This window comes from Mustela nigripes, chromosome 1 (genome assembly GCF_022355385.1).
Source record: "Mustela nigripes isolate SB6536 chromosome 1, MUSNIG.SB6536, whole genome shotgun sequence".
NCBI classification, from domain to species: Eukaryota; Metazoa; Chordata; class Mammalia; order Carnivora; family Mustelidae; genus Mustela; species Mustela nigripes.
In genome coordinates, this window is record NC_081557.1 from 108741088 (window position 1) to 108765865 (window position 24778).

The 24778-nt window shown below is 47.8% G+C and overlaps 1 protein-coding gene across 3 annotated transcripts in view; it reads right to left on the bottom strand.

Moving 5' to 3' along the window:
• LOXL2 (lysyl oxidase like 2) overlaps positions 1 to 24778 on the bottom strand; it is an 87292-nt gene that overhangs the window by 59526 nt on the left and 2988 nt on the right. For all 3 annotated transcript variants that reach the window (XM_059371851.1, XM_059371842.1, XM_059371860.1), the window contains exon 2: positions 474 to 894. In XM_059371851.1, the coding sequence (XP_059227834.1) occupies positions 474 to 825 (352 nt within the window). In that variant the 5' untranslated portion in view covers positions 826 to 894. The remainder of the gene's footprint in view (positions 1 to 473; positions 895 to 24778) is intronic.

The window sequence follows — 24778 nt, forward strand, 5'->3', positions numbered from 1 at the left end:
TACACGAACAGCGCGGTCGGGAGAGTCAGGGAACATTGGCCTATGGGGAGCCTTTGTGAGAAAGAGCCAAAGGCACCCCTTCAAGGAAGGGGGGCCTGGAAGAAGGGCACCCAGTCCCCTGGCTCTCTTGGCCCCCAGGTAAGGCACAGGGGGCCACAGGTACAGACGAACTTCAGCCTTTAGTGAGGGTCACCAACCGGTCCGCTAGAGCCAGGAGGCATTTCCAGGACGCAGGACTTCCTGCCCTAACACACGGAAAGTCCCAGGTGAAGCGGGACAGTTGGATCCCGTGCCCTCACCGGGCACCCATCTGTTCCCATCTCTAGCCCAGACCCAGGAGGCTGGCCAGATGCAGGATTCTGGGGAATTCACACTGGACAGCAACTGTACCTTCCTTTACCAGGCTCACAATCTCACACAGCACTGTTCCTGGGGTTTCCAGCAACACGAGCACTCAACTCCAATTCCTTTACCTTCCCCCTTGCCGTAGGAGGAGCTGGCGGTCCAGGCCTTAGCCTCCACGTATCCCAGCTCCCGGCAGACGACATGGGCCGCGTGGATGGAGAAGTCGTCGTCGCACACGGTGCCCCACTGACCGTTGTAGTATACCTCCACCCGGCCCTCGCTGTGCTTCCTCTTCTGGCCGGCCAGGCGCAGCTGGATCTTCACTGTGTCCGAGGGCGCCTGGGGCCGGTGGTACTCGGGGGCCGGCTGCTGGAAGTACTCAGGGTAGGGCCAGCCCTCGTACTGCGCCAGGCTCAGGGACGGGAGCAGCGACAGCAAGGCCAGACACCCGCCGAGGCCCCAGCCTCCACGCCTCTCCATCCCCGTCTTCTGAACAGAGGACCTGCCCGAGGGGGTGCTGGGCGGTGAGGGGCGACAGGCAGGCGCGTCCTGGAAGACAGGGACGGAAGCACATTACAGGGGTCTGCAAAACGTCCAGCTTGGTGCTGAAAGCTCTTCACCTTCTGGACCCCAACTTCCTCCCTTCTCCCGCCTAAGACTCCAGCTGACAGATGTGTGAATTTCTACCTCTTCATTCTATGCACCTTTCCCTGTCTCTGAAATGTCTTTTTCACTGGGGCTCCTGGCAGGCACAGCAGCCCATCCACACTTCATTTGAGCAGAGTTCTTTTTTTTTTTTTCTTTTTTAAGATTTTATTTACTGATTTGACACATAGAGAGAGACAGTGAGCACAAGCAGGGGGAGTGGAAGAGGGAGAAGCAGGCTCCCAGCTGAGCAGGGAGCTTGATGCAGGGCTTGATCCCAGGACCCTGAGATTGTGACCTGAGCCGAAGGCAGATGCCCAACCGACTGGACCACCCAGGTTCCCCTTGAGCAGAATTTTTAAAAAGATGATCTATAGTGATGTGAGCAAGGTTCAGGGGAATGAAGCAAAGAGCATGATACCCAGGGCTGGCAATAGAGGTGAGCTGTTCCCACTCCAGCCTGAGAGGTCCGGGAGGGAGTGCTTGCCAGCACCAGAGAGAATGGCCAAGCTGAGAGGGTCACGTGTTCCGAACTGTGGCTCAAGGGAAGGGTCTTAAAGCCAAACCACAGCCACAGGAGCAGCAGGGATAAACACCGGACCTCTCTCTCTTCTGGTCTCCTGCTCTCTTTCTGGGGTCTCCTACTGGGCAAGCTCACCATCCTACCCGAAGTCAAGTGTGTTGGTGCAGTCTGTACTCCCCCCCCCCCCCAGGGGCTGGTGGGGAAGGAGGGCAGCAGGTAGAAAGGGCAAGCAGAGGGCACCAGCACATTCCCTTCTTCCCCAGCTCTGTACAGCTGGTTCCCCAGGGCTTCCCGTCTCCTTCATGCCAGATCCCTATTGAAGCAGCCTCCAGGATTCTCTCCTTCTGAGCTGGGCTCATCATCTAGACCCACTTCTCAACCTTTCCAGACACTTCTATGTCCCCATGTAGGTTACAAGCTTCTCAAGGGTAGGACTTGTAGCTCATTCTTCTTTGGCTTCCCTGAGTAAACCCTGCAGGTTCATGGACATATGTACTGAACCAGAAGGCGGTCTGGTTCCAGGGACTGAGCCACTGTTGAGGAATGGAGCTTAACGTGATAATACATGGAAGAAGTCCCGTGTGCACTGTCTGGGCTTTCCTATGTGAGATATCCTCCTTCCTTTAGGACATTAGCTGACCCAGACAGAAATGGTCTCTTCCGGATTCAGAGAAGAACACCAGGAAAAACACCAGAAAAACATGGGCTGCTGCTCTCGCTGCACACACCTTTGAACCCTCCCCAGGCTCTGCTCTCAGGCTCCAGGCTCTCAGACACACCAGCAGGCTGCCAGCTCACACCCCTGATCTCATTACACCGTGCACTTGGGACCACCAGCCAGGCGAGGCTGCTGAATGAAGGTCAGCAGCAAAGTCTCCTTAAACAGCCTTCGTGCAGGGCCTGTCCTTAGCTGAGTGGTGGTTTCCGCAAGCAGCTGCATCAGATGGTTCTGATGCCAGTGATGTCCCAGGGACGGTTCTGTCCCTTTTCACAGCTTCTGTCCCTGAAGGATGCAGGGGGCCGAGACCAGCATGCTCTTAGCACAGAGGGGAGGCATAAAGCTCTTGGTGGCAAACAAGAGAGAGGCTGAGTGGCCCATCATCGGGGAAGGGAGGACCGGTCAGCAGAGCAGGGGGGGCTACTCTAGACTCTAGAGCCAGACAGCGTGGGTTCGAATCCGCGTTCAGATACTTACTCACTGTGCAACCTCGGGCAAATACCTAGCTTCTCTGTGTCTGTCTCTCCGTGTTTCCCATCTGTAACATGGGGATAATACTACCGAGCTCACAGAAGTGTCATGAAGATCAAATGAAAGGCACATCGCAAGCACTATAGAAACATTTGCTAATGAAAAATTTAAATTCTCAAGATTGTAGTCTCCTTTCCCAGGTGGAGACTACCTCTAAGAATTCCACAGTGAGGATTATAGCAAGAGATAAATACTTAGATCATGGTCCCGGTCCTTCCACAGTCCAGAGAGAGGGACTACTAGTTTCAAAGGATTGCAGGTATTCCCCAGCAGAGGAAGCAGCCTTGGGATGTGGGGCCCCAGAAGCAAAACCAGGACCAGCAGGGGGAAGCTAAAAGTATACTACTTTCTATCTGAACCATGTATAAAGGGTTAGGCTAAGCATATTCAGTTCAAGGCACCTCTCCACCGAGGAAGGACCAGAAAACTGCCCCAAGCTGTCAGGATGGCCGGACAGTGCCCAGGTCCCCCTCGTGGGTGCTGGGTGAAGAGGCCCGAGGACTGTGGAAGGCCCCCCAGTTCCACTGGAGATCCACACATTGTCATCCTGTGACTCACAAGCGAGGTCAGAAAGTCACGGGGGTTCCTGCAATAGCCCCCATTGGACACAGTCTGGCAAATGAGCAGGGTGGCTCGTCTCCCCGGCCCTCACTTCTCTCCCATCAGAGCCCCTTGGCACCCACAGGCTCAACTATGCTCACTAAAACCTCAAGGTATGGTGAAGAAGGCAGGGATCATGATTCTTCTACAAGGGCGAAACTCAAGAACCCGAGAGGACTAAGGACTCCACTGAAATTGCTCATTTGTGCAGGCAAAGCCGGAACTAGAAATCCCAAGCTACCAGGGCATCAACAATCCACCAGTACATGTAAGAAAGGCCCAAATTCTGCCCGGAGCATAGAAGCCTCTACACTTTGGCCCATACCTACTCTCTTGGCTTCAGTTCCAGCCACTCTTCTCTCCCCACTCTCACTCCAGACCTTCACATGTCACCTGTCTAGTCATACGAGCCTCTACTCAGCTGAAGCTTTACACCTAGATCAATGTGTCCCTATCCCAACCCTCCCCACCTCCATCAAGCCCAGCTTCCCTCCAAATATAGTATTATGTCACAAGCCCTCCCATTCTTTGGAAATTCTCATTCTCCGATGGACCTGGAGGGGCTAAATAGATGGGACACTCCAAGATGGGCCGCTTTAGCATGAAGAATTTTGAATGAAAAGCAATCAAAACCCCGTAGAATTCGGAAAAGCTCTTCACTTCCCCCTCAACTACCCAAAAAGAATTCAGATAGAGAGACCTGCTCCAGGAAGAGAGCTGTCACCGTAGAGAACGACAGTAGGACATGAACTGGTTGTGTGGGCAGAGAAGAACCTTAGCAAGGCCTGTCTGATCAAAGTCCTGTGTGTCCCATTGTTTCTAAGGGGTCTGAGCGGCCCCCTAGCATTTGTTTATCAAACATTTACTCTTTCTCATCTCCCTGTGAATTGCATTCCTTCTTCTGAAGTCCCAGACACCCACCCCCTTTCTTTAGTTCAGGAAGACTTGCTGGTACCGCATTTTGCCTGTCTTTGGAATTTCCATGTCCCTGTATGTATGAAATGAATCCTGTTAATCTGTCTTGTGTCAAGAGGACTCTTAGCCCAGCTAGAAGGGCCCTGTAGGGCAGAGGAAATTCTTCTTAAATCAGAATGAGTGTCTTCTCGGGCTCTCTGCTCAGCAGGGAGCCTGCTTCCTCCTCTCTCTCTGCCTGCCTCTCTGCCTACTTGTGATCTCTCTCTGTCAAATAAATAATAAGTAAAATCTTTAAAAAAAATAGAATTTTGTCTATGCTGTACACAATGAACCTTCCCAGGCCTAGCTAATTCCTGGAGATGATAAAGAACTCACAATTGTACTTTTCATATGGGAACTAACCAACCCAGAACCCTGTCCTCTTAACTACCTCCTGACCAAAATCTCATACTCTGGGCCACTAGCCCTCTGCCCTGATCACCCTAGGGCCAAGGACCAGACAACTGGAGACAGCCCCTCAGCCCCACAGTGAGCCAAAATTATTCGACCAGGGTATCTTAAACCTGCTTAGCCTGCTTCTTAGGCTTCACCCATTCTTTCCTGTGACAGTCACAAGAAAGATCCTGCTCACGGATTTCCCCTTGCTCCTTCTGCCTGTGACCAACACTGGCGCTTCCCCTCACCGTGTGCCTTGCCTCCCCTTTCTAGGAATCAGTGAGTATAAACTTTTTCCTTCTGAACAGTTTATTCTTTTTTAAAAAAATATTTTATTTATTTATTTGACAGAGAGAGAGAGAGAGAGAGATCACAAGTAGGCAGAGAGGCAGGCAGAGAGAGAGGAAGGAGGCTCCCTGCCAAGCAGAGAGCCCAATACGGATGCGGGGCTCGATCCCAGGACCCTGAGATCATGATCTGAGCCAAAGGCAGAGGCTTAAACCTCTGAGCCACTCAGGCACCCCTGAATGGTTTATTCTTTAAAAGAAATCTTACTCTGGATGTGCCTATCTCCACACTGTTCTACCCATCTTCTTGGATTCTCCCATCTGTGGGAATGGCCAGAGTTCAACTCCTAAATCTTTCCTAGAAAAATGCTCCTGAATTTTTTGCTTCTTTTGTGGGGCCTCCTGCTTCCTACTCTGGGGGATTGTAAAGTATTAGACCCAGATGCTTCCCTCCGCTTTCAAAAATAACTTTTATGCTTTTTTTCCTCTGCAAAACTTATGCAAACTGGTGATAAAAATCTGGATAATGCAAGCAAGTAAAAGGAAGAAAATAATTCACAGTATCACTACTGGAGGGAATGATTACTAACACTATGTTATGTACCCCTCTGGCCTTTTTTTGGACATACGTATAACCTTTAAAACACTGGAATAATTTTCTACATACTTGCTGTGTAAAACTGACTTTCACGTTTATCAGTATATTCCAAATACTACGCCACTTCGAGTATTCTTTTACAAGATTTTTATCCATATACCATAAAATTAGATAATCTTATCACAAATTTTTTTACTGCTATAAACATTGATGAAATGAATATCCTTATAGCTAAAACTTTGCAGAGTCTCAAGATAAATTCCAAGAATAAAATTGCTGCGTCAAAGAGCTGGCAAAAAGTCAACACTTTAGCAAAACTCTACTAACCACCCTCCCTGCCTGTCAGCTGATATCAGCCAGTGGTATGGAGATTTCCTCACAAATTCAAAATTCTTGCTATAACCATGTTTTCAAACCTTCTGATAAGCATCTGATAAGCAGAAAAAGGGTATCTCGTGTTTTTTTTTTTAAGATTTTATTTATTTATTTATTGACAGAGAGAGAGAGAGATCACAGGTAGGCAGAGGTGGGGGGGGCGCGGGGGCGGGAAGCAGGCTCCCTGCTGAATAGAGAGCCTGATCCCGATGCAGGGCTCAATCCCAGGACCTGGGATCACCACCTGAGCTGAAGGCAGAGGCTTTAACCCACTGAGCCAGCCAGGCGCCCCTGGGTATCTCCTTTTAACTAGCATTTTCTTTTGTTACTGGGGAGGTTGAGTTCCCCTGTCCCTATTCTTTTTGGCCACCTGCTTTTCTTTTCTCTTCCTTTCTTCTTTCCTCCCTCCTTTCTTTCCTTTTTTTTTTTTTTTTTTTTTTTTTTCCTCCCTCCTTTTTTTCTTTTTTTTTTTTTTTTTTTAAATTATCACTCCATGCTTTTTATCCCTTTTTCTCTGAATGCTCATCCTTCCCTTACAGCTTTGTAAAATCCCTTTTTCTCATTGGCATCTGAACAGCCCCAAAGCAAAGCCTGGGTGGGCGCAGAGCAAAATGCCCTGCGGTCTTCCCTCACGCTGTCCCTCTTTGAGGCCCCTGGCCTGCTCCTCCCAAGTGCCCTGCACTTGAGCTTGGGTTCAGCCCCTCCTCGGCCTGAGAACCCAGCTGCCTGGCGCAAGGCGGCGGGGAATCTGTTCAGGGCGGTCCCCCTGTTTCTGGCCACCACCGTCAGCCTGCGGCGCCCCGTGCCCCTGATGCCCTGGGTGGAAAGAAGCAGCGTGCAGGGAGGGCACTGAGGGACCGGACACCTCCGGGAAGTTCGGGTCCCAGCTGGGGACAGAGGGCGGGGCCTGCGGGCTCTGTCTACGGGTCACTCTGCGCTCTTGCCCGGTGCTGGCGGGGCACTCGGTCTGGCCACCCTCCCGGCCCATCAGGGGCCTGGGCCACCTAAGTCCTTGGGGGCCACCTAAGTCCCGGCTAGGGGTGCACACGTGAGCCCGCGGGGGTGCGGGGCGCGGCGTTCTGGTGACCAGAGTCCCTGGAGGGCAGGGAAGGGTGGGCACTTTGCGCTGACCCTGCGGCCTGGACTCTCTGGGGCCCCTCTGCCTCCTGAGGGCCTCTCCGGGCACCAGGGCCCGGTGAGGCCCAGGTGGGCTGGGCAGTGCTGGGCTCCGTGGGAGCGGGTGTCCCCTCTCTGCTCGCATTGCCCACGTGTGTGTCGGGGTGGGGGGTGGCGCCGTTGGTGATCAGGCACTGGACACAGAACCCAGGCTTAGCACGGTGCCTGGCGCACGTTACAAATCCTTATTTTAGAAGATTTGCATAATGACAGGGTACAGCTGGCTCAAAGTAGACCTGTTCTCATTCCTGGAAGAGGGGAGGGGGGGGCAGAAACCCAGCCGACCACAGGCCTTCCAGATGGTGGGTGAGAGTCACAGTTTTACTTATATAAACAGCAGACCTCACAGAGGGGCTGGAACAGCACAGCCGCCAGAAGTTCTGAGATTCTAGTTAGGTTGGCAGAGCTCTGTTATGCCTAGAACACCATTTCCCCTTCTTGAGTGTTTTTTCTCTGTAAAATAGGTACATCATCGGGACCTGTGAGAGAAATGTATTCAGCCAATGAGAAGAACGGTAAAAGCAGAGGAAAATCCTGATTATCTTATCCTCACTTTTCTCTAGGGGGCAGGAGCCCCATCACGGCCAGAGCTGTCTTCCCCAAACCCAGCTCTCTCCTACAAAGCCTCTGCTCTAAGTGCCTTGTGTGAGAGATCAGAGGACGGAGTGACAGACGGCAGTCAAACCTCAGACAGGAAAGGCTCCCTCTGCTTTCGGCCATTGATGTAAATAATGTCTCATAGGGCACACATACTTTGTCCAGAACGGATCATTAGAGCAGGGTGCAAAATGTCATTTTCTTATTGACAATGGCAGGGTTTGGGACTGAATTTTGGTAGCGTCTGCAGGATGGCTCCCTCTGTGGCTTCTTCCCCTCAGAGTAGGTGACAGATAAGAGTTCAGGTACAGAAAATGAGCCCTCCCTTCTTTTCCTGTAAGAATGAAATGGAAAAGAAAAGAAAAGAACGGAGGGACGGGGGACACCTGGGTGGCTCAGTGGGTTAAGCCTCTACCTTCAACTCAGGTCATGATCTCAGGGTCCTGGGATCAAGCCCTACATCGGGCTCTCTGCTCAGCAGGGACCCTGCTTCCCCACCGACCTTCTGCCTGCCTCTCTGCCTACTTGTGATCTCTCTCTCTCTCTGTGTCAAATAAATAAATAAATAAATAATCTTTAAAAAAAAGAATGGAGGGACAGCCTGATGGCTTCCTGGGTCCTGCGCTCCATCTCCTTATTCAGCTCCTTTTAGCACAGGGAGTCTTTATAAACTGTGCTATGTTAATGAAAAGTAGTATCACTACACTTGATGAGTATTTAACTGAGCACCTATTATGGACTCAGTGTGGGGCTAGCTGCCGTGGGAGAAACCTAAGAAATGGGAGGTGCTCACATTCTTGTGGGGTGGGTCCTATCTCCCCATCTGGACTGTCAATTCTGCCCTCCTTTTCCTCCCATTGTCTCTTGGGCCAGTCCTATCTCTCTGGAATGGGAGAACTATAAGATGAGAATTTACTCAAGTTTTAAATAAGTGGGCCCAGATTAGGGGAGTGTTAAGAGTTATGGGTGTAAGAAGTCTGTGTGAGTTAGAACAAAACCAGAGAAGGTTTTTGCCAGAGGAGACCATGCAGGGCCATTTGAAAAGGAAAGGCCTGGTCCGGGGTCACTTGGCTAAGAGAGCAAGAGCAGGGAATAATTTGCAGCTCCTGTTTCCTTAATCCAGGACTCCTCCCACTTGAGTACAGAGGTCAGGAGAGGTTCTGGGAGGAGGACAGCCTTGAGCAGGGCTGGGAAGAAGAATTAGGGAAAGAAAACCTGGGGTAGTCTGGACTAGAGCAAACTACATAATTCAAGCAATAGGTGTGGAAATCAGCAATCCCTGCAGGGACGGAAGGAGGTGGCATTTGGAACATAGTGTTTAGAAGGTGCTGGAAAAAAAGGATGGATGGGCAGAATTTCAGAGCAGGAGGGGAATTCAGAGCCGGTCCATCAAGTCAGCAAGTCCATCTCGTTTCACTTGTAGATGAAAGAAATGAGGACCAAGGGTTTACAGGATTGGCCCATGGCCAATGGTTAGTAATTGGCAGAGCCTTTTCTTGACCTTGGGTATCTTGGCTTCCACTTCTGTCTCCTGTACTGGCATCATGACCAAGAAAGAGGCAGGAGGGCTGGCATGGGTTCGTGAGGACTAACAGAGCGGGGCCGGAGGGCGGCAGCCTGCCTGCTGGGCCTTTGCCATCCCAGGCATGGAACAAACGATCTTAAGAACTTCCTGGTTCTCAGATTTTATGAACTCCCCGAGGTCCTAAATGTCTTAGGTGAGACTACTGTTGTTATGGGTTGAATTGGGTTCCCGGCCTTGCTCTGGTCAGTCTTTCTAGAGATGATCCCCTCCTTCTCAGAGCCCTGGTCCTGATTCCGCTGCTAGACCTCGATGTTGCTTTTCCCTGGATTTCTCACTAGTCCAGCCAGTGCTCTGCTGCTGGGCACACCCCAAACACATGCCCCACCACCCCTCCGTGTGCACATCTACTCTGTTCCACGGCTGCTCTATCCACATCCACTGGTGGGATCAGATTGCTGTCGGATACTTGATACGCCTCTCCACGGTGGTTTTACAAGCTCTCTTCTATGATCATAGGTCAAAGAGCTATTCAAGTTAAGTGGATGCAAGGGGGCCTTTGCCTCCCTCATCTTGCAATGTGTGGGTCGTCTTGCCTCTCGGCAACCCTTCCTCTGGTATCTGTTGGCAGCACTCATACCCTGGAGAGGTCTGTTGGGCATCTTGGAATAAGATCACAAATGTATGAATTCTGACTTCACCACGTCCTTAATTTGGGGACAATTTACTTTTAGAGCCTGAATTTCCTCTTTGGATTATGAAAATAACTTTCCTGTTTGTGTATGTGTGTGTGTGTGTGTGTGTGTGTGTGTGTGTGTGTGTGTGTAGAGTAAATGAAACAATGTAAAAATTCCCAGCATACAACACAGACTCATTCACATTAGTTTTCTTCTTTCCTTCCTGCCAACTCAGAACCCCCGATTGTGGGTACTCAGCAAATATTCATTGAGTGAATAGGTAAAATTCCTATTCGTATCTTCACACCCTACCCACATTGCCTTTTTATTCTGATCTAATTGCACTGGAAAGCAAGATGATAAATTCATACCTTATGAAATTATCGTCTTTAGGAATGCAAAACGTTAAAGAATAAGTTAATGACTCTTCTGAAAACAGGGCACTTGTAACAGGAACTCCTAGATGAATTCCAATTGTCGAATTTTACATATTGTACAATGTTGGAAGGAAGGGCAACAGGGTGTTTCCCGAGTGGGTGGACCTTCCTCATGCCCTTCAGAACAGCCACCAGAGATGCCTGCTTATGTCTGAAATTCACATGTAGCAAAGGTGGTAGGTAGGTGTTGGGGTGATTTACGGGAGACGAAGACTCCCAGGGATCCTAAAATCTCACCATCCCAGATCATCAGTGCTGATATCTAGAGGAGAGTCACAGGCTGTAAGGTGGGATCTAGGTGAGGCAGAGGAAGGCACAGTCCCAACACATCACAGCTGATTTCCAGAGCCATGTGCTGACTCACTGTCCACATGTGTTAGCCCCCAAAGCAGGAGCCCCAAGCATCTGCTGAACTCGACACCCTAAGGGCCCATGAAAGTCTGACTGAGGCAGTGAACCCTGCCGACACTCAGAGGGGAGAACAGGGTACCCATGTCAGCCCCACAGGCAGTGGTGACTCTTCAAAACCCACTTCCTCGAAGTAGCCAGCTCCAGCTACGTCTGCTTTCCCGGCTAACCTCCAACCACACGGTGAGCTGCGCTCGGGAAGCCAACAGGGGGTGGGCATCATCTCAAGCCAAGCATATGCCAGTCCCTTTCTGAGGCCATTTCCAAATAGGTGGCAACCTCAGGAAGGAAGGCAGAACGAAAGCTTGCGGGAAAGCTCAACAAGCTCCATCTTTCAGCAGAATATAACACTAGAAGGTGCCAAGAGGTACACGTGCTTCACCTTTGGGGGTCTGGTCATTTTGCTGTGCAAAAATTGTGGTGAGTAATTCCACACTCATCCCCCCAGCCAGGGACATGTAAAATTTTCTCATTCTCTGCCTGTTTTATGTACCCATTTACCCTCCTCCCTACCTTCTTCTAAAAGCATGACCTCTGCTTTTGTACGGAAACCTAGACACTACACGGGCTGGCCTTGAAGGCGGGATCCTGTTACAGAAAAAGCTGGAATAAAAAATAATAATAATAAACAAACCCTGTGTTTATTGATCACTCATTCTGTATCAGTTACCGTGTGAAAAGTGCCTTACAGGTATAGACCAATTTAATTCTCTGGACCAGAGCTTCCCAGTAAAAACATAATGTGAGGCACATATGCGGTTAAAAATGTTCTGGTAGTCACATTAAAAAAGTACAATTAAATAGGTGAAACTAATGTTAATGATATATTCTATTTAACCCAAATATACCCCAAATATCATTATTCCAGTATGGAACCAATGTAAATTGTTAGTAAGATACTTTACATTCTTTTTCTGTACTAAGTGTTGGAAATCTGGTGAGTACTTTACATTCACAGCACATCTCAGTTGGGTCAAGCACATTTCAGGTGCTTGGTGACCCCACTTGGTGGTGGCCGCCATATTGGATGGCTCAGCTCCAGGAAGCCCTCTGAGACAGTATGATCAGCATCCCTACTTCAAGTCAGAAAGGCTACATGATTTTCCTAAGGTTCACAAAGCTAAGAGGTGATCAAGCTGGGATTTGCATCCAAGCATCCAGATACCAGAGCTGATAAGTTTAGTCACTAATCGTTCTTATCTCTGTGGCTGAGACAGGCGCATCCCAGGATACCTAGGGTATACTGGTATACCCGGCCTTGCCCAGGGACAAATTTGCTTGACAAGACTGCTTTTAGGCTAAAGGATTTGAGCTTCACCAAGAAATGTTGTAGGCTCCAAATGATGACAAACAAAATCAAAGGAAATCTTGAATTTTAATTTCAGTAAAACAAAGAGAAGAGCACTATGTGTCTTACCTTTACTGGTGCCTAATCATAAACAAATATGGTAAATTCTTTTACCTTTCTGCACTTCTTCTTCTTCTTCTTCTTCTTTTTTTTAAGGATTTTACTTGTTTATTTGACACAGAGAGAGAGAGAGAGAGAGCACAAGCAGGGGGAGTGGCAGGCAGAGGGAGAAGGAGAAGCACACTTCCCGCAGAGCAGAAGGGGAGCCGGACACAGGGATTGATCCCAGGACCCTAGGATCAAGACCCGAGTGGAAGGCAGACACGTAAGCCGCTGAGCCACCCAGGCATCCCTGCCTTTCTGGACATTTGATGACATCTGGATGGATGGAAGACACGTTCTTACTCCTCATACCTGCTCTATCAGTCCTGGTCAGAAATTTTATTCTGCTAAAGACGTCAAAAAAAAAAAAAAAAAAAAGGTGGCGACCCCTGATCAAATGTGGTATCTGCTATCCCAGCTGGCGGAGTATTTGGCAACAGGAAGAACTATTTTCAGCATTCACCTTTGAAGATCTCCCAGGTCATCGGCGGTCCAATGAGGGTCTACACCAGTGAGGACGCATCATCACCCAGTATGGAAATTCCAGAAGCATCCTTGACCCAGAACACAGGCCAGCTGGGTCTGTGGAACATTTCTGCAGCTTGCTCACGCATACCAAAAAGGGAGCTCAAGCAGGTTTCAGCAACCCTCTCCAGGCAAGCCGAGGAAAGTTCACAAGGGGAAAGCTCACCTTGGAGAGTATTCTGTTAAAACCTCATCTGACTGACGTCCAGAAGCTAATGTAGCAGATGGTCTTCATTACTCACACAGTTTAGCTCGGGAGTGGGCCATCTGCAGAGGGTTCAGGGCAAGATGCCCATGGACGGCAGTCTGTGACTAACAGGAATGAGAGCCAGCGCATACCAGAAAAAAAGTTGGCGGTGGCCATGGCTTATCAGAAAGTGGTAAATTATCTCTCCTAATATGTTCTCACTTGGCTCTCGGCAAAGCAGTTGAGGACAGTCTTACGTTGAATTCAATCCGCTGGAGGATACAACTTTCACACAATGGGTACTGCTAGCATAAACTTGGCCAAAAAGAGACTCTAGGCCCCCAGGGGTTATCTGGGACCGTTAGGGAAAGAATTCCTTCACATCCCTAGGATTAAGGTCCCAGGCATCCCCGACAAATGGACATTTGTCCATGGCCATGAACATGGCCAGACTCTGCTCGCCTTGGGCAGTCCCTGCACGCAGTGGGCCACTCAGACAGCCTGCTCGTTCTTTCCCCGTGAAGAACAGGCTGGATGAATTCCCACCTCTCTGTGGTCAGGACACAGCATGAAGTAAGAGGTTAGAGGCATGCAGAACAGGCTTCAAATCTCACTTCCCCCTCCTAGCTCTGTGACCTCAGGCACACTGAGATTTTCAAGTCTCTGCATTTCATCCATAAAACGGAAGTGACGTGTACCTAAAAGCAACTTTTTAAAGGGAAAACAGGAAACGCCTACTTTTCAGGATTGTTATAAATGCAAAGATCATATTTCTTAAGTTCCTGATCCACAGTAGGTAGACAAAAATACCAGGTAGAGTATTTTGGTGCAAACAGGTGCCACCTGCTAGATTCGGGCCAGGCAGTGTTAAGGACCAACCACAGCTAAGCTGCATTTTGGAAATGGTTGTATTTAATTTTGATCTTCAAATTTGGGGGACCTGGTAACTCCCAAGGATGAGCTTAGGTAGTTCCTCCTGGATCCAGCTCTTGGAACAACTCAGCTGAAAACCAGAAATGTAGATTTGCTCCAAAAAAATCTATGATACCGGAGAAAAGCTTAATTACCAAAAATCTGTAGGGGTCTTCACACATGCTGTATAAGCTAGGGAGGTGCTACCTTGTGTGAAGTTCAATGAGAAGATGGGCTCCAGGGAGTCTGCCGTGTCTGCACAGAAGACTTTTAAGTGGGGTCTAAGTCATCCAATGCTTCTTGGTCTTGTTGGGGCCTAGGGTCAGGGCCTAGGGTCAGGGCCTAGGGTCAGGGCCTTATTGGTCAGGGGGAGAGAAAGGGTTTCTTAAACCTGGGTTTCTCATCTGATCATGAACAGAACTTCTTCAGTGGTCTGATAAACATCATTCTTTGAGGATATCTTTAGCTTCAAAGCATATGTCACCTGAGGAACTTTCCAGTACATTCTAGAGACAGTGATTTCTAGGATTCCAAGAGTGGCATTATTCTTGTAATGGATAAATATTTGAAAATATTTTACTTAATTTTAACCAAGCAAGGCTCCAAAAGACAAAGGAGAAAACATACAACTGGAATTACCAGGGTGCATTTCTTAGGCTACTATTTTGACAGCTCAATCATTCTGCCTGGCAAAGACTAGATGAAAGGCCTACTCCAAAGAACTCTCTGAGTCTCAATGAGCCTTGGGGCCTCTCCAAAGTTTTCCTTCCCTTAGAAGCAATCCCATCGGAATCACTCCGTCACCTACCTGACAAGGGTATTCTGTGCTACAGAACTTGCCTGCCTAAAAAATATTTTCTAGAAAGTCAAGTGGCTATTGACTTCCCCAGGGCAGCCTTAAACAATGTGACAAACCACAGCTGCTTACCAAGGGTGCCTCGCTTTGTGGCACCTGGTGAAGAAATGCCCCATGGGACCAACTGAGTCCCAGTCAGGAACAAAGGCACGCACAGACTGGGGGTAGGGGCGCACACTGTAAACACCATTCACCATGTGTATGGAGTACATTTAGCAGAAAGCACCGCTCTTACACAAGCTGATCCTCTCAACGGTGCCCCCTCCGCCTGCCCACCAACAGGACTTTCTGGGGCTCACATGATGGGCCTGGGGTTTCTAGGCCCTTCCTGAGTAGGCAAAGGAAATGAATCATTACTCCGAGCCCTGGCTTCTCATCTTGTCCTCCGCAGCTCTCAGGAAGAGGCCTTCCCTCTCCATACAGAAAGCGTCCCATAAACAAGGGTACCAGTCCCCAGCCAGGAGCAGTGGCCCACGATGCAGAGGGCACAGGGGAGCACAGAACTCAGCAGAATTCTTTCGCCCAGACAGAATGCTCCGCTGAACATTGCTGCCAGATGTCCGCATTCAGATAGGGGGTCAAGGGGTTGGGTGGGGGCTGTCTCCTTCATCAGACCCTCACCGCTTGGGATTCCTGCTGGATCAGCAGGAGTGATGAATGGTCCCCATTCACGGCCCAGGGCGCACCGCAGGGAGGCGACCCCAGCTGTGGTCCGGCGGTGCTTCTGGCCCCACACGGAACACATTCCTTTGTGGAAGGAGGCTGCCGTTGGTGAATGGGGTGTGCTCTGAGAATAAGGGAAGCGGTGGGGGAAGGTGGGGTCTTTCTGAACCACCTCAGACAAGAATGCAGACTTTGCCACCAGGCTAGACCAGGGCTGGTCTCCGTTTGGCTCTGGGCCAATGATTCCACCTCCGTCCTGTCTATTTCTGGCCACGGAGCCGGAATGTTCAGGGCACAGGGAAATGGTGAGAAGGGAAGCATATAAAGAAGAATTTTTCTTTTCATCCCCCAGAAAGAGGCCTTTGTCAGGCAGGATGTGTTGTGATCAACTGGGGTTCCCCACAGCCCACCTCTGGCTCTGGGTGGACTCTCATTTTAACCAGGCTCTTTCCTGGGGAGGCTGAAGCTACAATTTCTAGTTCCTAATGGAGGCTCTCGGACCGGACCAGAATCGGAAAGTCAAGTATACATAGCGTCTGTAAGAGACATCATTCTATCTTTACAGCACATAGCCCATAGGGAGAGGCCAAAACCATCCAAACTTGAAGGCAGTATTGTTACAATGGTGGCGGGAACCGTGTGAGGCCAAGAGGCCCCTCAGGTCCAAAGGAACCCATCCCTAGCCCCTAAAAAAGGGAAGACCTAGTTCGATATGGGAGAACATACAATAATTGAAAGAACAGGGTGTTGGCCTCTGAGTGTGGTCTCAGATTCAGATCTGGCTTCTGCGAATAGGAAAGGGCCCAGGAGGTAATGAGGGCCCAGTACAGTGACAGGCTCATGGCAATGCTCCATGCGTGGTAACTATTATAATCACATAAAATCACCAAGAACCTGGAAAAAAATCCCAGGAGGGAGGTCACTTCACCCATCAACCACTCTTAACACACCACTTGGATAACAGCTTTTAACCATCCTCCCCCCTCTCCCACTCTACATACACACTGTTTCCCAGAGCTAACGATCAGTAGCCAAACTGGTCTGAGTGTCTGCACCCTCTAGAAGGGGAGAACAGACGCCAGGGCCGGAATGGTGTGCAGACTTGGTCAGCAATCCCATCACTACAAACACATTGTGCTTTTGCGTTGTTTTGTTTTACTAAATTTGTTTATTAGTTCTAACATATTTTTGTAGACACTTCAGAATTTTCTACATATAAGATCATGTTTGCAAACCAAGATAGTTATAATTCTTCTTCTTCTTCTTTTTTTTTTTCCAGCAAACTTGAAAATTTAATCATTGTGTGTTTAGGGCAGAAAGTGTCATTGGGGATGCGACCCACTACAGGCAAATTCCTAGAGGGTTGGTCCAGGCCCAGATCGGCAGGGAGTCTACCGGGCTGGAGGTGGAGGGAGCTGTGGGCTAGCGGCCATATACAAACCAGTTTTTCAAAGAGATGGCCCCTCGAAAGTGGCCAAGGAGGCACCCCTACTTAGCTTCCCTCATGCCTCAGGTAGGGCGAGTCGCAGCAGAATTCATTCTTGGCTCTGTCCACTTTCTGTGGTCTCCCCTGGCTGCCAGACCAAGCTCTCATCCATGTGATACACCCTCAGCCAACAGTCAGCTGTTCAGGCCTGTGCCCCTCAGATGAGACTTAGACCCCGAGGGGCCGGCAAAGGAAGGAGCAGCTGGCACAGAGACCACGGCCACATCTTTGGCTTGTCTGGAAATGTCTGGATACACCGAGGAGGGGATAGGAGCGCTGTTCTCAAGTCTGTTAAGGGCCTGTGATCTGGGATTCTGTGTCCACAGAAGCACTGGCTCCCTTCCAGAAGCCCAGGGAATAAGAGCAGCAGGCACCGGCCGCCACATCACCAAAGCTGGCCGGGCCCAGCTGCACCCTGCCAGCTGGTCCTGTGTCACTGATGATCATTCCTGGAGAGAATGGCATTCGCAGAGTCGTGGCATAAACACACAGGCCTACAGGTTCTTGCCCTTACTGACGAAGGCAGACTTTCTCTGCTGCCTTTGGACTGGAACAGTGTCAGTGGTGCTGATCATAAGTCTTTTCTGGGCCTCCGTCTGAAAATGATTCTAATATTCTCACTGCATTTCCAAGCTTGGCATGGCTCCCACTGGCAGTGACAGGATGCCTCCACTCTCTTTAGCAGGACGTGCACCCACAACCCTGAGCTCTAGCCACACCGACTGAGGGCACGGGGTTCCCAGAAGACACTTGGTTCCACATTTCCCTGCCACTTGCTATTCCTTGTTCTAGAATCCCACATATCTACCTCCTGAACACCTATTCCTCTTTGTTTAGGAATCTATCCACATGTGTATGTATATATGTGTATATACATATGTTTATGTGTGTATATATATATATATATATATTAAGGAACCTACTAAAAGACTATTGGAACTGCTTAGAGTTCAACAAGGTTACAGGATACAAGATCAATTTACAAAAGTTAACTGTTTCTATTCGCATTCAAAGAACAATCCAAACATGTAATTATAAAACTAATCCCATTTACACTAGCTTCAAAAAGAATAAAATATTTAGAAATAAACTTAACAAAAGACATGCCATATCCTTGGAAGACTACCAAACATTGTTGAAAGAAATTAAATATCTAAATAAATGGAAAAATATCCCATGTTCACGGACTGGAAAACTTAATGTCAGTCATTAAGATGAGAATACAAATTGATCTACAGATTCATCAAAATCCCTATTAGTATCCCAAATGACTTTTTCATGGAAATTGAAAAGGTGATTCTAAAACTTAAGTGGAATTTCAGGGGCGCCTGGTCGGCTTAGTCATTAAGCATCTGCCATGGGCTCAGGTCATGATCCCAGAGTCCTGGGATGGAGCCCCTCATCAGGTTCCCCACTAGGCGGGAAACCTGCTTCTCCCTCTCCCACTTCCCCTGTTTGTAATCCCTCTCTTGCTCTTGCCTCTCTCTGTCAAATAAATAAATAAAATATTTTTAAAAAATAAAATTTATGTGGGTTTTTAAGGGATCCGGAATAACCAAGACGATTCTGAGAAAGGAGAACAAAGTGAGAAGTCTCATACTTCCCAATTTCAAAAGGTAACACAAAGTAAAAGTTATCAAGACAGTGTGGTACTAGCACAAGGACAGACCTATAGATCGATGGAATAGAACTGAGAGTCTAGTAATAAACTCATATATTTATGATTACTTCATTTGGAAAAGGGTACAAAGACCATTCAATGTGAAAAGAATAGTCTTTATAAAAAAAAATGATGCTGGAATAACTGGATAGCCATATGTAAGAGAAAGAAGTTGGGGAGTGCCTGGGTGGCTCAGTCGTTAAGCATCTGCCTCAGGCTCAGGTCATGATCCCAAGATCCTGGGATTGGGTCCAGCATCAGGCTCCCTGCTCATCAGGGGGCCTGCTTCTCCCTCTGCACCTCCCCCTGCTCGTGCACACACACACACACACACACACACTCTCTCTCCCTCTTTCTGTCAACTAAATAAAAAATAAAATCTTAAAAAAAAAGAAAGAGAGAAAGAAGTTGGAGTCCTTCTTCACACTATTCACAAATTAATTTAAAATGGGTCAAACACCTATATGCATAAGCTGAACTATAAACCTAGTAGAAGAAAACATAGGACCAAATCTTCATGACTTTGGACTTGGCAATGGTTTCTTAAATATGACCTCAAAAGCACAGGCAACAAATTTAAAAAATATATATATATATATTGTACTTCATCAAAATGTAAAACTTTTGTGCACCAGAAGGCACTATTAAGATGTTTCATGAACTAGGGCAGTAGTGGTAGGGGTAGAGAAAGGCATATTGATTAAGCATGTGTTGTACTGTTTGCTTGTCTGTCTTCCTTTCAAGATTGTGAACCCCCTAGAGGGCACATAATCTCGATCTCCTGGGCCCATTCTAGAATAGATGCTGAGTAAATGTGATGTGAACTGAGAAACACAGAGACACTATCAAGAAGGTGAAAAGACAACACACAGTTGGGAGAAAACATTTGTAAATCATGTATCTGAAAGGGCTCTAGTATTCAGAACATGTAAAAATTCCTGTAATTCAGTAAGAATAAGATAAGCAGCCAATTTAAAAATGGGCACAGGACTTGAACAGACATTTCCCTAAAGAAGATACGCAAATGTCCAATGGCACCTGAAAAGATGTTCAGCATCATTAGTCACCAGGAAAAACATAAATCAAAACTTTAACCAATTACCACTTGGCACACATTAGGATGGCTAGGATTTTTTTTTTAAATGGGGGAAAAGGTAGGTGTTGGTGAAAATGTGGAAAAACGGGAACCTCCATATGTTGGTGGTGGGAACATAAAATGGTGCAGCTGTTACGGAAAACAGTTTGGCAATTCCTCAAAAAGATAAACATAGAATTGCCACATGACCCAGCAATTCCGCTCCTATTTATACAGCCAAGAGAACTGGAAACAGATGTGCAAACAAAAACCTGCATGCAAATGTTCATAGCAGCGCTATTCAGAAGAGCCAAAAGGTGGAAACAACCCAAATGTCCAACATCAGTGAACAGAGAAACAGGATGGGGTCTATCCATACAAGGGTCAGTAAAAAGGTATGAAGTATGCACACGTGCCACAACATAAACAAGGCTTGAAAACATTGGGTGAAGTAAAAGAAGCCATATATATGATTCCATTTACATGAAATATCCAGGATTGGCACATACAGGCAGGAAGTAGACTAGCAGGAGTGGGGGAGGGGAGTAGAGAAGGGGAGTGGGAGGAGAAGCAGATGATAGGTGAAAGGCACAGGTCTTCTTTCTGGCAATGAGATACTCTCAAATTGACCATGGTGATGGGTACACATATCTGTGAAAAACACTAACATCTGCCGACAAATGGGTGCAGGGTATGGTATGTGAATTACATCTCAATAACGTCGTTAAAAAAATCAACTTAAATGGCACTTCATGTTAGTAGTATATATTTATGAAGCATCTGTTACATGACAAACACTGTTAGGTGCTGGGAATTCAAAGATGTTATCTGCCGTGGGTTTTGCTCTCAAGGGGTTCACACTATACTTCGAGAAGCAATAACAGTGCAGAAATGAAACAGGGGGGCGGCGATCACACACTGGGATGAGGAGCAGGGAAAGCTGCAGACAGCTGACACTGAGCAGGTTTTGGAGGGAAGTTTGTTTGACAGGACTGGGGCCGGAGAGATCATTCTAGGCAGCAGGCAGGGCAGGTCTGAAATAATGCAAGGTAATTTTGGGCGCCGCGTGTGGTTCCAATTGCCAGATGAAAAGTAGAAGCGCTGGGTGTGGTGAGAAGTGGAAGAGGTAAGGGAGGAGAAGGAGGCTGTGGGCCAGAGGAGAGGGAACTTGAATGTCACGCTAAGGAATGCTGAGTTTTCCTTTTGGGGATGAGGAGCCAATGAGCGGTAAGCGGGAGGGTGATGGGGGCAGATTTGTGACCTAGAGCAGGAGTGAGCAAATTGTAGCCCATGGGCCAAATCTATAAATACAGCTTTTGGAAATAAAATGTTATTGGCACACAGCCATAATGATTTCTTTACTTGTTATCTGTGGCTGCTTTCCCACTAAAACAGTAGGGTTGACCAACAGCAACATAGCACATAAGGACTGTAAAGTCTAAAATATTTGCTATCCATCCCTAGAGAAAAAGTTTACCACCCCCTGCTCTGGAAAGGTTCCTGGGGCTATTGCATGCAAGGTAGTTTTGCATGGGTTAAGACCAAGGGAAAGGAGGCCAGTGAGGAGACCAGCCCCTGGTCTGGGTAACGTTATGACAGTGTAACAGATGGCATAGGGGGTTGGGTGCGGGGTAGAGAGATGGCCATGGCTTTGTGGGGAAGGAAAAACACCTGGAGATTATCAATTCAAGAAAACCAAGAGTGCCTGATTTTCTGAAAAGGATTAGAGACCAATGTGCAAATTTTAGGTTTTTTTTTCTTCATCATTAAGATGGTCTCTAAACATCATTTTTAGCAGAATGCTCTTGAACAGAGCACCTGACTTCAACACAGCTTAAAAGTATTTTATTTAATTTTTTAAAAAGTAATCTCTACACCCAGCCGGGTACCCCCAGCTTAAAAGTCTTTTAAAAACTATTCTTACCGTTTGGTTATAAATATGCCAGAGCAATTCTAGGTAACTGGATGGATAGTCTTCCTCTTTTCATGTATTGCACCAAGCCCAAACTCCACAAATTCTTTGGCTGTGCTCTAAGGCTGCCATTGGCACTTGGTGGACACCAAGCGGTTGGCTGCCGGCCATCAGAATATTCTTCCTGACCGGCGATTTCATTTTATATACACATGTCAACTATCATGCCTTATTCATCTTGGTGTCTCCTACGGTGACTGGCAGAGTGTCTGGTACGTAGAAGGCCACTAATAAATCACTTTAGTTAAGAAGAGACAGAGCACCGGGCGGGGAGGGAAGGAGGAAGGAAAGGAAGAAAGGAAGGCAGAACACGGCTAGGCTAGCCGCACAATTTTCCCTTGAGGCTTAAAACGCAGGCTCCAGCCACAGCCAATAAAAGGGCCATTCTCCAAGTGGGTGAGCCCCCTTCTTCCAGGGAGAGCCTGGGCAGGCTATCCTTCGTGGTCATGTGTTCACACAGCTGTAGCTGCAAACCCCAAGTATGCGGTACTGTCTTCCCCTAAGGAAAGAAGTTGCTTAAATCTCACAACTCATCTTGGGGCCTTTCACATTATAAACTGCATTTTTCAAACATCTCTTCCAAACTGCTTCATGGTAGAGTAAATGAGCATCCGGTCCCCAGCTCCCGGGGTGTGGATGAAGCCAGCACCAGGGACACAGAACTGACTTGTTATTGACATGTCACTGACATCTCCTGCCTCCCTGGGAGTCCCTGTGCTCTGGGTAACCTTCTACTCTTGATCTAGGAGGTAGTTACAAGGGCATGTTCATTTTGTAAAAATTCATCCAGGTATTTGCATACCCAGGTTCAGAGCAGCCTTATTCCCAATAATCCAAAGGTAGAAGCAACTCAAGTGTCCATTGATGGATGAACGGAGAAAGAAAATGTGGTCTGTCCACATAATGGAATACTATTCTCTTATAAAGGAAGGAAATTCTGACCCGTGTTACAACGTGGATGAATCTTGAGGATACACATGTTAAGTGAAATAAGCTAGTCACCAGAAGACAAAGTACCATATGATTCCACTTATATGAGGTACCTATATGCCAAATTTAGAAAGAAAGTAGAATGATGGTTTTCAGAGGCTGGGAGGTGTGGGAATAGGGAGTGAGTGTTTAATAGGGACAGAGTTTCAGTTTGGGAAGATGAAAAAGTCGAATGTACTTACTGCCACTGAATTGTCCACTTAAAAATGGTTAAAATGGTGAGTTTTTAGTTATGTCTGTTTTACCACAATAAAGACAAAAACAAAAGTTTACACATGTGTATGCTTAGGATGGGTGCCATTCTACCTATATATGCTATTCTCGGGGAAGGGAGAGTTGACTTTGAAAATGTACTCCATTTTATATTTGTATTTGATTTAGAAAGATATTCAGGCAAAGATTTTACTACATCTTTTACTACATGCTGGCACTCTGGGAAGATAGCTATCCCACCGCGGCAGGGTACCCCAGGACAAAGGCTGGGGGTGGAGGAGTTCATGGATCCAAGTTCAAGGACAGTGTAAAAAAACTGAGCAAACTACTTTGTTCAGAAGTCATCGACGTTAAGTTCTGTTCTCATAAATCGTGTTCTTTATAGGCAAGCAGCATTATTTTCCCATAGGATAGTTAAGCCTGTGTTGAGGACACATTGAGGAGGACATATGGTAGTTTGCACAAAACCTCCATGGGGCCAGCTGTGTCTGCTTGTGTAATAGAGTCTGACAATTAAAAAACTTAAAAAATGTGTCATCATTCGCCTATGATACTACAGTACAAAGTTCAAGATATTCCAAATAAAGGGACCAAAAGCCCTGGGCAAGAAGAAATTAACTGTGACCCTAATTACATCTTCATTCTCTGCTAAGTTCGTTCTCGCTCTACACCCACACTTGCCACGCGAAACTTGCCCGGGTATGCTGTTTTTGCCAAGAGAAGTGCGAAAGTTTCTGAACTCTGGACGGAAATCTTATCAAAACGGTCACCCTCATGCTTTATGCCCCTCGAAAGGATGGTCCTGGTGTCTGAAGGCTTCTCAGACACAGGCGGCAAGGGGAAGACCAGCTAGCACACCTGGCCAGTTTGTGCTCCCCACCAAGCACGTGCCATGCCTGACGGCAGGAGCACAGCTGGAATGACTAACAGAAGAAGGTCTGAAGGCTCACTTCAGATCTGGACTCAGCTGTAGGACAGAAACCAGCGCATCGCTGCGGTTGTGCATCTGTGGAATCTGCTTGGCCCACAGTGGCTAGTTCCACTGCTTTTGTGGGCCTGGAGCAGGGCAGGCTGCGGCCACTTCATCTGAGATCTCCTGGCCCAGCCAGGAGGAGCAACGCAGGTGGATGTCTGTGTGACGAGGCCACGCAGACTGACCGAGAAGACCCCTCCCCAGAGGGAAATGAACAATAGTCATCACAAGCTGTTCGGCATCCAGGCAGCCCTGGGAGCAGACAACTACACCTCCCAATGCTCCCGCAACTGTGAAAGGAAGTTAGCCACTTGCCACCGCTGACATAAGATCACAGAGAAATTCTATACCCACGGAGCCCGTCTATCAGCTATGGGGGAAGAGAACTGATGTTCTGTGGAGTGCCCTGTGCCCTGAGGAGTCCCTACAGTTGAATACTGGCTATGAAGCTCTGTCCCTGATTGGCTGTCCTACAGAAGGTCTGCTCACCCAATGTCTATTTCAGGGCAATGAACACAGCAGCAGAAAATTTAGGAACAAAGACATAAGAGATTCCATTTTCCCACACAGCCAGCCAAGGAAGGAGATTTCCAATTCATGAGTCTCACTAATAAGATGTAAAAATGATGTATCACCCCACTTCAAAGCAAATAAACACAAGTTAATGAAAGGGCTACAAGTACAAAATTCTGGTGTTCTGCAACCTCATCGGACAGCAGCAGAATAAACAAAGTTGTTCGTGAATGAAGGACTTCAGAGGGAAGCCTCTTCTCTGTCATCGGATTTAGGAATCTCCCACGAAAGATACCAGCTGCCAGAATGCTCAGCCGATGGGGCAACTGTTCTCAGTGAGATTTCTTTCTGGGGCCTTGGTCTTGTCCCACTGGTTTTACTCATCCCACTCCCAGACCCAGGAGCCTTAGAATGGGGGGGAAATGCTGCTTCCTAGTTCAGAGAGGGCCACCCCGAGCCCTCAAGAGGGACACTGCTTTCCTACAATTTCATAATAAGCTGAGAAATAAACCCA